This window comes from Carya illinoinensis, chromosome 8, assembly GCF_018687715.1.
Source record: "Carya illinoinensis cultivar Pawnee chromosome 8, C.illinoinensisPawnee_v1, whole genome shotgun sequence".
NCBI lineage: Eukaryota > Viridiplantae > Streptophyta > Magnoliopsida > Fagales > Juglandaceae > Carya > Carya illinoinensis.
In genome coordinates this window covers 26,919,768-26,932,503 of record NC_056759.1, presented here as the reverse complement: position 1 = coordinate 26,932,503, position 12,736 = coordinate 26,919,768, and the positions used below count along the sequence as shown (strand labels likewise).

Sequence of the window (12,736 nt, the reverse complement as noted above, 5' to 3'; positions counted from 1 at the left end):
AATTAAAATTGGTTTCTGGAAAATAATAATAATAATAATTAAAAAAAATCATGAGCTGGGCCTCTCCCCCTCCCACATTCTGCCCCTAGCAGGATGATGGGAGGGGCAGCTCTGGTTCGCGGGATGGTCCACTAGGAAAGCTCTCATGGCTTATCAACTATTAATTTATTCAACTGAAATTTAAAGTTGTAATTCCTGCCCTTTCTCTAAATATCAACCACCATCATTGTAATGGTATTTTCGTATAAACATGAGACTACAAATAGTTCGATTTTAATGTTTCTTTCTTTGTTCTTTTTGTACTTCAAGATTTTGTTTAATGGAAGCTGAATATTGGTGGTGCTAATGATGTGAACCCCAATCGACCAAGACTTGGTCCACCTTGGGGCCCATCAGCTTCGGTCTCATTTACATATACCTTTTGCATTAATGGAAAAACTGGTCTAGTAACGTTTTTACAACAAATAATTCAAGTACACATCAACTTCTGCATGTTATATGGGTAACACAATTCCATGACAACACAAGAACACCATGCACCTACAAGTATGATTATGAAATGGGACATGATAATGTTACAGCCAAGGCTGCCAAAGACCCCAAATAGCAAATGCACATAACTTTGCCCCAAACTATAGTGCCCGGAAACTGTCCGGTTTATCAAGTCTAGCTGTACCTGAGCTTGATGATTCACCCATTGCATCAGGAGAAGCTGCTATCTGCGATGATTCTCTCTTTAGTGAAGTTGGCATTCCAGAAATCTCCTGAAGGAGAAACAAGAAATTAACAAGGCGAAATTGGGAGAAAATCAGAAAAGGCTTAAGTCCACTGGTCTATGCTATCTGTCATTTCAACTACAAATAGATTCTTCACATCATCCCTCCACAAGGGAAACCCACATGATTTTCCCTACCTTCTTTTAAGAAACTAATAAAGCCAAAATAAATATTACTGCTGATATTCCTGATGACCAATTTAAACAACAATCTCCAAATTACCTTCATTAAATGCAACCTCAAGTCGCAAGGTCGGACTTGATTTCCAATACATGCCATCACAAACTTCGAATATTGAGACAAAACATCAGCAGCAGCTTGCTTTTTCTCTTCAATCTGCAGTTAAATTCTATTTTTAATTATTTTAATAACAGAAAACAAAACATTTTTTGATAAGCAGAAAACAAAACATAATAGAAGAGGAACTTATGTGACGAATCTAGTAATATCCGAGTAGCTAATACACCCTTCCATCGTTAATAGACGGTTAAATATATACTTGTAAAAAAAATATATGGTTAAATATATGAGATAGCTCAAGAGATGCAGAAATATCGTATCTGATGGTTAAACTCCAATCTTTAGCCTGCTAACATCTTAATTTCAAGCTTTATAAGATGGAATACCGTTCAAAATTACATAAGTCACAACTGCAAATGTGTCCTCTCACATAATTTGCCACAAGTGAAGTGACTATAATCACTGTGTATATATTTTTTTTAATAGGTATAATCACTGGTTATAGTTACTCTTTGAGTGTGTGTGTGTGTCCCCGTGTTTGCGTGGAATTTCCTCATATCTCACCCAGTTTTCTTCCTCTATTTGATCTCAACATTGCAGATGGTCGATTATACCTCTCTGTTTCGAAGAATGACCCAGGGTGCACCATGTCTCATTGAGGAACCCCTTTGCCACTCGACAGAAACGAGGAAGGAAACACAAAACCAAGCTAATAGGTCTATCAAGCACGATGTATTAATTTAAAAATTAATTTTTTATTTTCTTTGGAGGAATGACAAAACCAAAGTACAGAGGCCAAGCAACACAAGATTACCTTCAATAACTTCAAGAAAAACACATATAACCATCGACTTTCCCTAGTGCAGTGGGGTGGAGTACCAGAGGTTCCCTGGATTTCATCATACGCGATTTGGGTGGGTGGGATCGTGTTTTTGGGGATTACTGCCGAGCTTCACCTCTGTGAGGTTCCACATCACAGATAAACGATGTATGGTGGAATCAAAGCGAAGAACGAGGTATGGGTACATTCCATCGTGGTTGTGGCATACAAATTTGTGAGTAAAAATGCCCAGAAATTCTAACAACAAGAATTGCCTTCCGATCCCTCATTCAACCCGAGAACCAACCAGCGGATTTTGCAGCAATTGGGACGGACCCATTGAATTACCCAACTTTACCCAAAGCTTCAATTTCCCCTCTTGCCAAACATAGCATAATTTACTTTTAAGCCAAGCAATGTAAATCATGAGGTATGCATATTACACAGTTACTTTTTTTCGCTTCATCATGTCTAAAAAAAAAAAAAAAAACTGAGCGAGAAAGTAGGACAGACTTTCTTCCAAGGAAAAAGTCCAATTCTAAGAAACTGTTTGGTATTTTGTTTTTAGGTTTTGAAGTTTGAAACAGAACAAGAATTCTAGTACAAGGAAATTAAATAGTAAGAAAAGTACCTCGTAATCTTCTTTCATAGCTGAAAACTGTCTTACTCTATGGTTCCAACCACCGTCGATGAATTCTGGAGGCGTAACCAAATCTGGTCGACCTCAAATGAGAGAAGAGGAGGGAGGAGAAGAGGAGCCCACTTATTTTTACGTTAAATAGGTCTTAGTCGACAACAATAGCAGATGGCCTATTAGCTCAGCTGGTTAGAGCGTCGTGCTAATAACGCGAAGGTCGCAGGTTCGAGACCTGCATGGGCCAATCAAAAAGCTTTTTATTTTTCATTTATGTGATGTTTGGATTAATCATGAAGTGTATAAATATCGCATAATCGTTTTGAAAAAAAGTAAAATTTATTATTAAAAAATTAAATTTTATTTTCATATAGATCTCATATTTTATTTATTTTATTTTTCAAAACAATTACGTGGTAGTTGTACAATTCATAATTATAAATATCTTTTTTTTTTTTATGAATCTACTTTTTTTCATTAATATACTTTTTTTTATTATTAGGAAAATAAATTACTGCTCAAATGAGAAGTCCCAACTTGTTAGGAGATGAGAGTTGTGAAATAGATCCAAATGGGAAATGGATTCAAGACGAGAAAGTCCCATAATTTATTGATGAAAAGAACAAAGAAACCGATTATGGTTTTAGAAGTAGTCCTAAAATTGGACTGTTGAGAATCATTTACTATGGATAACATAAAGAAACATGTGTTTTGAGAGAAAAATTCTATTCATAAGCCTCATAAACCATACACACTTTTTTTGTTATTTTTTTCTCTTACTAAATATATGATATATAGATAATTAGTAGAGAAATTTAATTATTTTAAGAAGAATAAAACTAAATAAAATTTAAAAATATAAAATATAAAATATAAAATATAAAAAATTACGTGACGTGTGATGTAGGGGCTTATGAATAGAAAATTTTGTTTTGAGATAACTTGGACAAAAGAGAGACTCCCACACTTGTTTGAGGGAAGGATTAAGGTGAGATCCAACTCTCAGAAGAAAGAGTAGAATCAAGATACTACAAGATAGGATAATGTTGAATCAGTGATAGACCGGCTACCGGGCACGTGGGTATTCTATATGGTTACCAATTGTATAGTTGTATATAATATCTAGCTTCCACAATCCCTTAAAAAGGAGCAAAATAAGAAGAAAAAGAGGACAAGCTATGGGAAAGAAGTAAGAAGGGGAAGGAAGAAAGTGAAATTAAGCTTCTCCATCCTCTCGATTGAAAAGTGGTGTGTCAAGACTTCTACTAAAAGGGTCTTTGGATACGTGGTATCGAAAATTAAGGTTTAAAAGCATACAGTCCCTTTTGTATGAATCACTTGTGCTTGCTCTCAAGGAAGCCTCCTGGCTAACACCCTTTAGTAATGTCAACTTGACATCTCCATTTAAACCATAGAATAGATCATGTACTTGTTGTAAATACATAAGATTATTGAGCAAACCATTAGGATGGACTTCGTTAAACTTGACCCAAGGTCGATTTGTTCATTAAATGAGGATCTTTTTTGAGTAAGATTTCATTAAAACTAAAAATAATGATATAGAAGGAGGGGGTGGGGACTAGAGCTCTAACAAAACATCTCAATATATTCAACACTAAACATAAAATCAAAAGTAAAAAAGTGGCAAATGATGCATTGTAGTTGACTATTTCAATGCGTGCGACATAACTTTTCAAGTATTCGTCCTTCAAATTCTTTGAATTGAAAGTAAGAACCAATATCTACTTCAGGCAAAAGAGAGAATAGATGACTGTCTCTTAAAGGAGAAACCGTCGCTAGAATTGGTGGCGCGTGTGCTACAAAGGTGGTGTGTGGGTCCCATTCTCTTATTGAAATGCTGATCTGATAGCATAGGCTGATATTTCAGAAAATTTCCAGTCAACTGAAGGGGCACGTGGTGGTGGCAGAGCAACAAAATGTAGTGAGTGGATCTTGAAAAACAAGTAAAACAATTGGAAAATATACCTGAGGCCATCATCAAATCAAGAAAACTACAGGAAGGCAGTGGATGCATTGTGAGTGGACGACGCACAAAGCTTACACGTCGGGGATATTGAGTCCAAGGAAGCTAGCCGTGGAATATCTTTGGTGGAGATTCCATGAGTGCATGGAAAAACAAGAACAATGAGGGGAAAAAAAGAAATGAGAGAGGAGAAAAAGATGGAAGATCTTTAAGGTTGATGGAGATGAAATAATTTAAGGAAAGGAGGAGGGGAGGAAGGGGAGATTCGGCTGCTCCCTTTCCTCCTTGCAGCGCTAGTTTTTATCAATTTCTCTTGACACAAGTTTTTGTCATTTACTAAATATAATTGGTGATATATGTGTGTATATACCTGCAATTCCGCTACAGAAAGTCATTTTCGCTCACCAAATTGCGTACACCATTGACATGGAGCGCTTGTTTTATTAAAAAAGAATTATGAAAAACACAAAGAAGAAGAAGATAAAGATGGACTCGACGACAGCCAACCCCCACATCTCCCCCATTTTCGCACTCGACGAACTAGTTCCTCTGCCTGCAATTCGACTAATCTCTACCGCCACTGACGTCTCTCTCTTCTGGGCTGGCTGTCGATTGCTTTCCTCTGCCAAGCATGTCACTCTCAGATCCTGACTACTGTCCTCCGCCACGCACGTCTCTCTCTCAGATCCTGGCTTTCAGCTGCTCTCCTTTGCCACTGACGTGAAGCTATTTGGGCAAGTGGGGGATGTGGGCTTTGTGCTACATTGGTTGGAACAGGGTATCAAATGGAGCGGTGGAGGGGCGATTGTGCCATTTCTAGGAGTCATTCGTCAAGCTTGGAGTCCATAATTGAGAGCTTCCTGCCCATGGATATTTTCTCTTTGGGACTAAGGGCCAACACATCAATGTTTTTTAGCTAAAAAAATCTCATCTTTCCCATGGACCTAGAGTGATAAGATACTAAGCTCTCAAGTTGATTTGACAAAGGAGAGAGTTTTGGATATGGGCTGATTGAGTAGGTTGAGTTGGTACTCTGCAGAAGCTCTAGCAGAGGTTAGATAACTTTCTCAATTAAATCGTCTCTGTACAAAGCAGAGTATGGGTGTAGCAAACAATTGAAAGAGAAAGCAGCAGAAACCTTGATTTCTTTTTCAAACCCCACATTGTCACAGACTGACAAAGGTTCTTAAAAGATGGCAGGACCAAATCCAACTTGTATTCCTTGCCTCTGTTGCAAAGCACAGTGTCACCCACAACAATGGTGGTATTTTGGTTGCCCAGCAAGCTAAACTTTGACCCTAAGCCACGTTTCAACCGTTAAAACACTATTTGAGACCTTATAGAGGCTTTCGTCACACACAAAAATAGCAATTGGAAGAGCAGAGTGAGAGGATGCTTGGAAGACCTCTGGGATTGTGTTATAAAGGTTTAAAAACACAACGGGTTCTTTACCTGCACCCGCAAAGAGAGAAGACACAGATTAAGTAGGAGTGTAACACTGTAACTAGTTTTGGAAAAAATTTAAGACTAAATGAGTATGCATTGGTTTTGTATTTTTTAAAATCAATTACGCACCGGTTATCCTCTTAAATCGGAACTCTAGTTTTACTGATTTCCGATCCGGTTCGATATGGTTTTCCTGTTTTAATGTACTGTATTATATATTATATAATATAGTATATTATAGTATATAATAATATAGTGATAATATATTATAATTATATTATAGACTATAATGATATAGTATTAGTATAACTATTAATATGCACTATATAATATTAATATAACTATTAATGTAATAAACAAAATGATATAAGAATTTAATATTATATTAATTAGTAATTTATCATATAATATAAAACTATTTTATATATAATTATATATAAAAATTATATACAATAGAAAAAATTAAAATATATATAAACCGGTCCGGTTCAGTCTGGTTTTAGAAAAAGAAAAATTGAAATCGAATCAATTTTGACTAATTTTAAGAAAAATAAAATTAGTATCGGACAGAACCAAATTCGGGATTGCACCGATTCCACCAGTTTAGTCCGATCTAGTCTGCTTTACCGGTTCACCGATTCTTTTTTACACCCATAAGATTAAGGTCTTCGTTTAAAGAAGGTAGAGGACCCCACTTGCCCAAATAGCTTCTCCTCCGCACCGTTTCATCACTTTGATTTTATTCCTGCAACACATCATTTTTCACCGTGGCACGCCAACTCATTTTTGTGCGCAAGAAGTGCACGAAAACGAGTCCTGCTACATATAGGCAACTTGTGCACTCAAAATATGCACGAATCAGACGTCAGCATTATTTATTTTTATTTTTCAAAAGAAAAACAATAAAGATGAAAAACAAAGCTCCGGCCTCCGGCATAAATCTAAATCCCTTTTCTACCTTTCCAGAAAGAATTACTCATCTACTACTCATGACTTCATTTTTTATTTTATTTCTTCTTAATCTACCTTGTCACTTTATTTCAACCTTTTAGAAAGAATTACCATCTTTCCTTCCCTTACAGAACTCATCCCTGAGAAAAAATATGCCCAAAGATTAAACTTGAGTCATCTCCTCCAACGAAAAGCTATTGTAAAAGTCGCCGACGGTATATTCTTGCACACAAACTCTCTCTCTCTCTCTCTCTCTCTCTCTCTCTCTCTCATGAAGATAGTTAAGGAGAGATGCACATTGCCTCCTACCGATTGGGAATTTTATTTTGGAGGAAAAGGAACCAAGGAAAGATGAAAGAGATATTTCTAGAGGCTTTTTACATTTCTTTTTTAATCAAAGCAGTGAAAGAGAAGGAGAAATAGAAAAAAAAAAACCCACTTGAGTGCTGTTGGGAAGTTTGGTTTTTCTTGAATCTTAGAGCAAGCTTCTGCGATCTTGTGCTTAAGCTTCTGGACAGTGGATGAGTCATCTATTTTATTTAAGGGCATGAAAAATAGAATGGAAAGAGATAAATTAAAGAAAAGATGAGAAAAATGAGATTTGGGAGAAGGGAGATGAAGGGGTGATCGAAAATAGATTTGGGAAGCCGATGCTTTCTTCTTCTCTGTATTTTTTTTTTAATATAAAAAAACTGACTGCAGCAGGCAACGTCTGCTTCGTACGCGGATTGGTCCCCAAAAGGCCTGAGTGTAGCTTTTTTCTTATCTAAAAGCATCTCATAAATGGAAAAATCTAATTGCAAGCACAACTGTACACTATTATGTACACTAATATAATATAATTAGTCAAAAAGTAAATTTTATTAAAAATAATGCTAATTTAAATTTTGAATATGAATAAATCAGTATTAGTATACAAATTAGTACGTAATTCTGCTTATACATAGCAAAACTCCTCGTGGTTCAAATCACTTGAACGACTCAATCACCTACCTTTTGTTCGAACTGATCGTTTAGTCCATTATACTGGATCTAGTAAGCATACAAGAGACCGCTCACAAATCAAAAGTAAATGCTGCCACATAAGATAAGGAAACTGTTGTCTCTTGGTCACATAAGATCAGGAAACTGTTGTCTCTTGGTCAAGCCTCTAACTTGAGAGGAATTTGGGCTCGCCCTAAAGATGGAAGAATGCTCAAGCTATTTTAATTATAGCAACCAAAAAACTGAGAGGCCACCATTGGCATGATCTCCATGAACAGTGTGATGAGTAGGATAACCAAACGAGATTCTTCTTCATGCACAAAATCAAGATCAGAAAACCTTCTCACACCGATACTTATATCATTACAAAGGTCTTCTTGTTTAGTTTAATTTCTTTCATGTAAAACCAAAGTTTGAGATTCAATTCATCATTGGCGCGAGATCTCTTGTTAGAAACAAACAGTTGTAACAATAAATTATGGCAAATTACTTTCGAACTCGGGATTATCACCGTTTGTAAATCTCTATAAAATTGATTTCATGGCCTTTCCATAATCAAAGTAGTTATGTTTTGGATGTTTTAGAGATAGCGACTCAATACTCTAATAAAAACCAAATGGATGACAATAGCAATCAGTTGGACCCAAGCAAAGTACCAAACGCGACTCCTAGAAACATTGGGAGTAGTACATGAAAAGAAAAAGAAAAGGAAAACAGGGAGACCAATAACAAAACAAGACAAAGAAAAAGATAGAAAAAGTGATCATGTTTCCTTTGAAGGAGCCTTCTTTGCAGCCTCAGCAGCTGCTTTCTCGGCATCAATTTCGGCAACAATGGCGTCAATCTCAGCTTCCTCAAGTTGCCGCAAACCCTGCTCTTTAGTCATCACAGCAACTTCTATGTTCTTTCCCCCACTCTCAACAACCTAAACGTATAGCATAAAATGTTTCAAAATGTATTATGGTTCCAAATCTAAATATATTGCCAGTATTTAACATTGGTCTTATCTCAAGAAACTCGAGCATAGACAGTAGGTGAAAGACTACAGTTGCTCGGGACATAAAAAAAATAAATTCCAAGGAACTGCACCAGATTAAGTGATGCAGACATGCAGTTCAACTCAAGCATGGAATCATGGGATGGGTAAGTGAAACAATATCTCGATCAAACTATCTTTTTTAGAGCGTTCAGTAGGCTGAGAATCATCTACACCAAATTACATTGTACAAGTTACTGGAAAGTATTATAAACTGACAATTAAGATTAGGTAAGCTAAACTCTTTTTTCCCCCTCACAAGTAAAGCAAGGCAAGATAACAACCATGAATAAGATGGTGCCTAAAAAGGAAATGTGCATCCCATCAAGAACCACACATTATTGTTGTGAGAAGCCTCTTATAGGTATATGAGGTAGAGATTAAAAAAAAAAAAAAAAAAAAAAAAAAAAAAAAAAAAAAAAAAATGTTACTTAAATTGATTAAAAAAAGTATTTTTGCAGCCTAGCGAAGCCTCATCAAATATGTAGGTAATGAATATTAGAAATGAATGCCTAAAGTAAGAATAGTGCAATGAACATCTTAGTTTGCTAAATATATATTGAATTGCGAGGCTAAGAAAACAATGCAAGTACCATGATCATGGCCTTGATGTTCAAGTTAAAATGTTACAGTCTTCTCAAATGAATTATAGCCGTTCATGTAAGCCCCTTTCATGCATCTTTTATGACATATTGGAAAGACAAGTCTGCAAATACTTGGATCTGATAATTGTGCTATACATACGTAATGAATAGTCTTATTTTATGGAAGTCATGTAAACCCTTTTACCTCAAGCAATGCACGGATGGCAAGCTTCACAGTTTCTTGCCCAGAAGTTTCCTTATAGTTTTTCTCCAGAAACTCCCTTATTGAATTAGAGTTTCTCCCAGTTGCATTAGCCTTCCAAGCAGAAAATGTCCCAGAAGGATCTGTCTGATACAATGATGGCGCACCAGAATAGGGATCAAAGCCAATAATCAAAGTTGAAAGCCCAAATGGTCTCACCCCACCACTTTGTGTGTACTTTTGCTGAAGACCAGCAATGTAACGAGTAATGTACTCAACAGTCACTGGATCCTCAACGGTAAGCCTATGGCTTTGACATTCAATTCGTGCCCTGTTTACTAGAACACGAGCATCTGCCTTGAGTCCTGCACATGCTAGAGCAATATGATCGTCCAAGTTTACAATCTTCCTAACCGATCTGCAAAATGGAAGCAGCAGAGTCAGACTGCCTACCCTAGAAAAGGTCATGCATATGTAACAAAGAAAATGGAAGAAAAAGAAAAAAAGAAAAAAGAACGCAGTAGGCTTCATGATTGGCAAGAATGCATACTTGAAGTAGTCAAGAAAATCTGGTCAAGGTTTCTATTCAAATCAGCACCGATATTATAAACAACACCTAGATGTCTAATCCAAAAAAAAACAAAAAAAGTTGTTTGGTAATTCTATCTATCAGTATCTTCTTTAGCTGATATCTAAGATTAGATACATATGAGAAACTAAGAGGGTTTAATTAGTTTCATCTATTGAAAAGAAGTAAAAAAAGCCAACATCTTGCATTGGTGAATCTGATCTAAAGGCGATCCCCAGTTGTGATTACCAACATTTTACTTAAAAAAGGAGATTTCGAAAGGAACTTTGTTTTTGATAGGTAGATTTTGAAAGGAACTAAATATGTATCTTAGGTTTGGTGACCGCCAGTTGAGTTATATCTCCAATATGACAAATATAACTTGTTTGTTTGGAGCATTTCGTAAATCATCAAATGCCTATGCGTGGACTTTTAGTTATATTGGTAATCTAAATGAGCAGAACATCGCATCCGAGGATTTTATTTTTCTTTTTATTTTTTAAAAAGTTATAGAGCTTGTAAGACACTGTAGAGTGTAGAGGATATATGAAATTCCAGAGGAACTATTTCAGGAAAATTAATCGGATAAAGCAACGTCCACAAAATTCTAATGGGACCTGTTATCCATTCCTAATGTGAAGAAAGTAAATCACATGGATATAGATCACCCTAAACCCTAACCCTGGCCGCATCTACAAGCTCGGGAAGAGAGATCAGCTGATAACCTCAACCGTTGTGATTCTTATAGAAACGGTGACAGAGAGAGAGAGAGACCTGGAATCTTGGAGTTTGGCGGTGGACTTCTTTTCGACACCGAGGACGATGGTGTCGGTGCCGCGGACACCGACGGCAGCGTTGCCCTTGCGCACGGCTTCGAGCGCGTATTCGACCTGGAACAAATGCCCATCTGGTGAGAAAACCGTTATTGCTCTGTCGTACCTCGCCATTTTCTTCTTTCTTTTCCTCTCTCTTTGGCTCTTATTTTTCTTTCCTTTTCTTCTTCAGCAGCTTCTTCGGCAACAAGGCACTGAGAGTCTCCTTTTCTTCTTCCGCAAGAAGTCATTTTGAGAAGAGATGTTTTAATTTTTATTGAAGTAAAAAAAAATATTCTTATAATATAATCATTTAATATTATTTTTATTTTTAAATTTTAAAAAATTAAATTATTTATTATATTTTATATAAAAATTTAAAAAAATTATAATAATTATATGAGATGAGACGAGATAATTTGATTTGAGACCAAATCAATCCTAGAAGTTAAAATTGCTTTAGATGTGAGTACTTATAATTCTAGTGCTACTATGCGCCCAAGGTTTGACCACTAGGTAGGCTTAGTGCAAATTATATATATTTTTTATTTTTTAAAAGTATTTTAAAAAATAAAAAATAAATCTATATATTAATATATATTATACATAATTATTAAATAAATAAAAAATAAAATATATAAATCACCAAATTAAAATAACAAACTATACAATATCATTTTCCATACTTAAAAAATACTTTTCACTGATATGAAGTCAATAAATAAAAAAAATTTGACCTGCATCGGGCATAGACCCGAATATCTGCATCTGCAGTATCCCAATCGCCAGGAGGTCGTAAGGTGTCAGCCTATTAGGTGCACACATGAATTTTACATTAAAATAAACAAAAATGCTGAATCCAAGCACGAGGGGTAATCGCTGCATAGTCAGGGGTCCTACGTGTGCTTAATGAAACGGTGCATATTTGATTTGGATGTCAATACTGCTATGCAACCCACGATTAACACAACTCCATTCCATTTCGCCCAAACACTTGGCCCTTTCATCTCCCTTCATCTTCTCCATCTACCCTGCGAATCCTTTAATCTTCTCAATCAACCCTAACCCTAACACTGCTTCCTTCATCTTCTAGCTCCTTTCTTTTTATTTTATTTTATTTTATTAAGATCTCATTTCGAAGGCATCTATTCTATGGTGGTTCTCCTCCCTTTGTGTGAAATATGTTTCCTCTCAGATTCTCTTTCGTAGATGGATTTCGCAAGTTTCCTCCTCGGTTTCTCTTTCGCAAGTTTGGGTTCTCCTTCCTCTTTTTTGATTTTGCAAGTTTCTTCATCAAGATCTGTTTCCTCCTCAGTTTCTCTTTGCGAAAGTCTATTCTCCTTCCTCAAGATATGGTTCCTTCTCAAGATTTTCGAAACTCTAACCATAACCCTAACTCTAATCCTAACCATTCATCCTGAAACCCTAACCCTAACCCTTCATCTCGAAACCCTTACCCTAACCCTAACCCTAACCCTTCATCCCGAAACCCTAACCCTAACTTTTGGACTTCAGGTTCAAGCTTGGTAAGCTCGTCCTTTGATATTGGAAATATATATTTTTTTGTGGGTTAGAGAACTGATTCTTTCATTGTTTCATTTGTAGGTTTTTAACTGTGTAGAATTGAGAATGAATAAAGTTCCCCAACCGAAGTTGAGTTCTCTCTCTCTCTCTCTCTCTCTCTCTCTCTCTCTCTCTC

At 36.1% G+C, this 12,736-nt stretch overlaps 2 protein-coding genes and 1 non-coding gene across 3 annotated transcripts; 1 reads left to right on the top strand and 2 right to left on the bottom strand.

Moving 5' to 3' along the window:
- Positions 1–407: 407 nt before the first annotated feature.
- LOC122318917 lies at positions 408–2,624 on the bottom strand. The gene is made up of 3 exons (XM_043136670.1): positions 2,468–2,624; positions 999–1,112; positions 408–764 (listed from the first exon to the last, which is right to left on the bottom strand). Exons 1-3 carry the CDS (start codon positions 2,483–2,485, stop codon positions 633–635), a joined length of 264 nt encoding a protein of 87 aa, XP_042992604.1. The 5' UTR covers positions 2,486–2,624; the 3' UTR covers positions 408–632.
- Positions 2,625–2,643: 19 nt separating this feature from the next.
- TRNAI-AAU lies at positions 2,644–2,717 on the top strand. Its single transcript has one exon. It is a non-coding gene; the product is annotated as a tRNA-Ile (tRNA).
- Positions 2,718–8,438: 5,721 nt separating this feature from the next.
- On the bottom strand, positions 8,439–11,285 carry LOC122274214 (proteasome subunit alpha type-7-like). Its single transcript, XM_043083220.1, has 3 exons — positions 11,000–11,285; positions 9,661–10,075; positions 8,439–8,760 (listed from the first exon to the last, which is right to left on the bottom strand). The coding sequence occupies exons 1-3, from the start codon at positions 11,170–11,172 to the stop codon at positions 8,599–8,601; spliced, it is 750 nt and encodes a 249-aa protein (XP_042939154.1). The 5' UTR covers positions 11,173–11,285; the 3' UTR covers positions 8,439–8,598.
- Positions 11,286–12,736: the final 1,451 nt, after the last annotated feature.

Excerpts from the sequence above, each read along its gene's own strand:
- LOC122318917 (XM_043136670.1), bottom strand. Across the intron at positions 765-998 it reads TGAGGTTGCATTTAATGAAG|GAGATTTCTGGAATGCCAAC; the intron begins GTAATTTGGAGA and ends TTTCTCCTTCAG.
- LOC122274214 (XM_043083220.1), bottom strand. The coding sequence starts at position 11,172 with ATGGCGAGGTACGACAGAGCAATAACGGTTTTCTCACCAGATGGGCAT. Across the intron at positions 10,076-10,999 it reads GCCAAACTCCAAGATTCCAG|ATCGGTTAGGAAGATTGTAA; the intron begins GTCTCTCTCTCT and ends TCCATTTTGCAG. Across the intron at positions 8,761-9,660 it reads CCATCCGTGCATTGCTTGAG|GTTGTTGAGAGTGGGGGAAA; the intron begins GTAAAAGGGTTT and ends CTATACGTTTAG.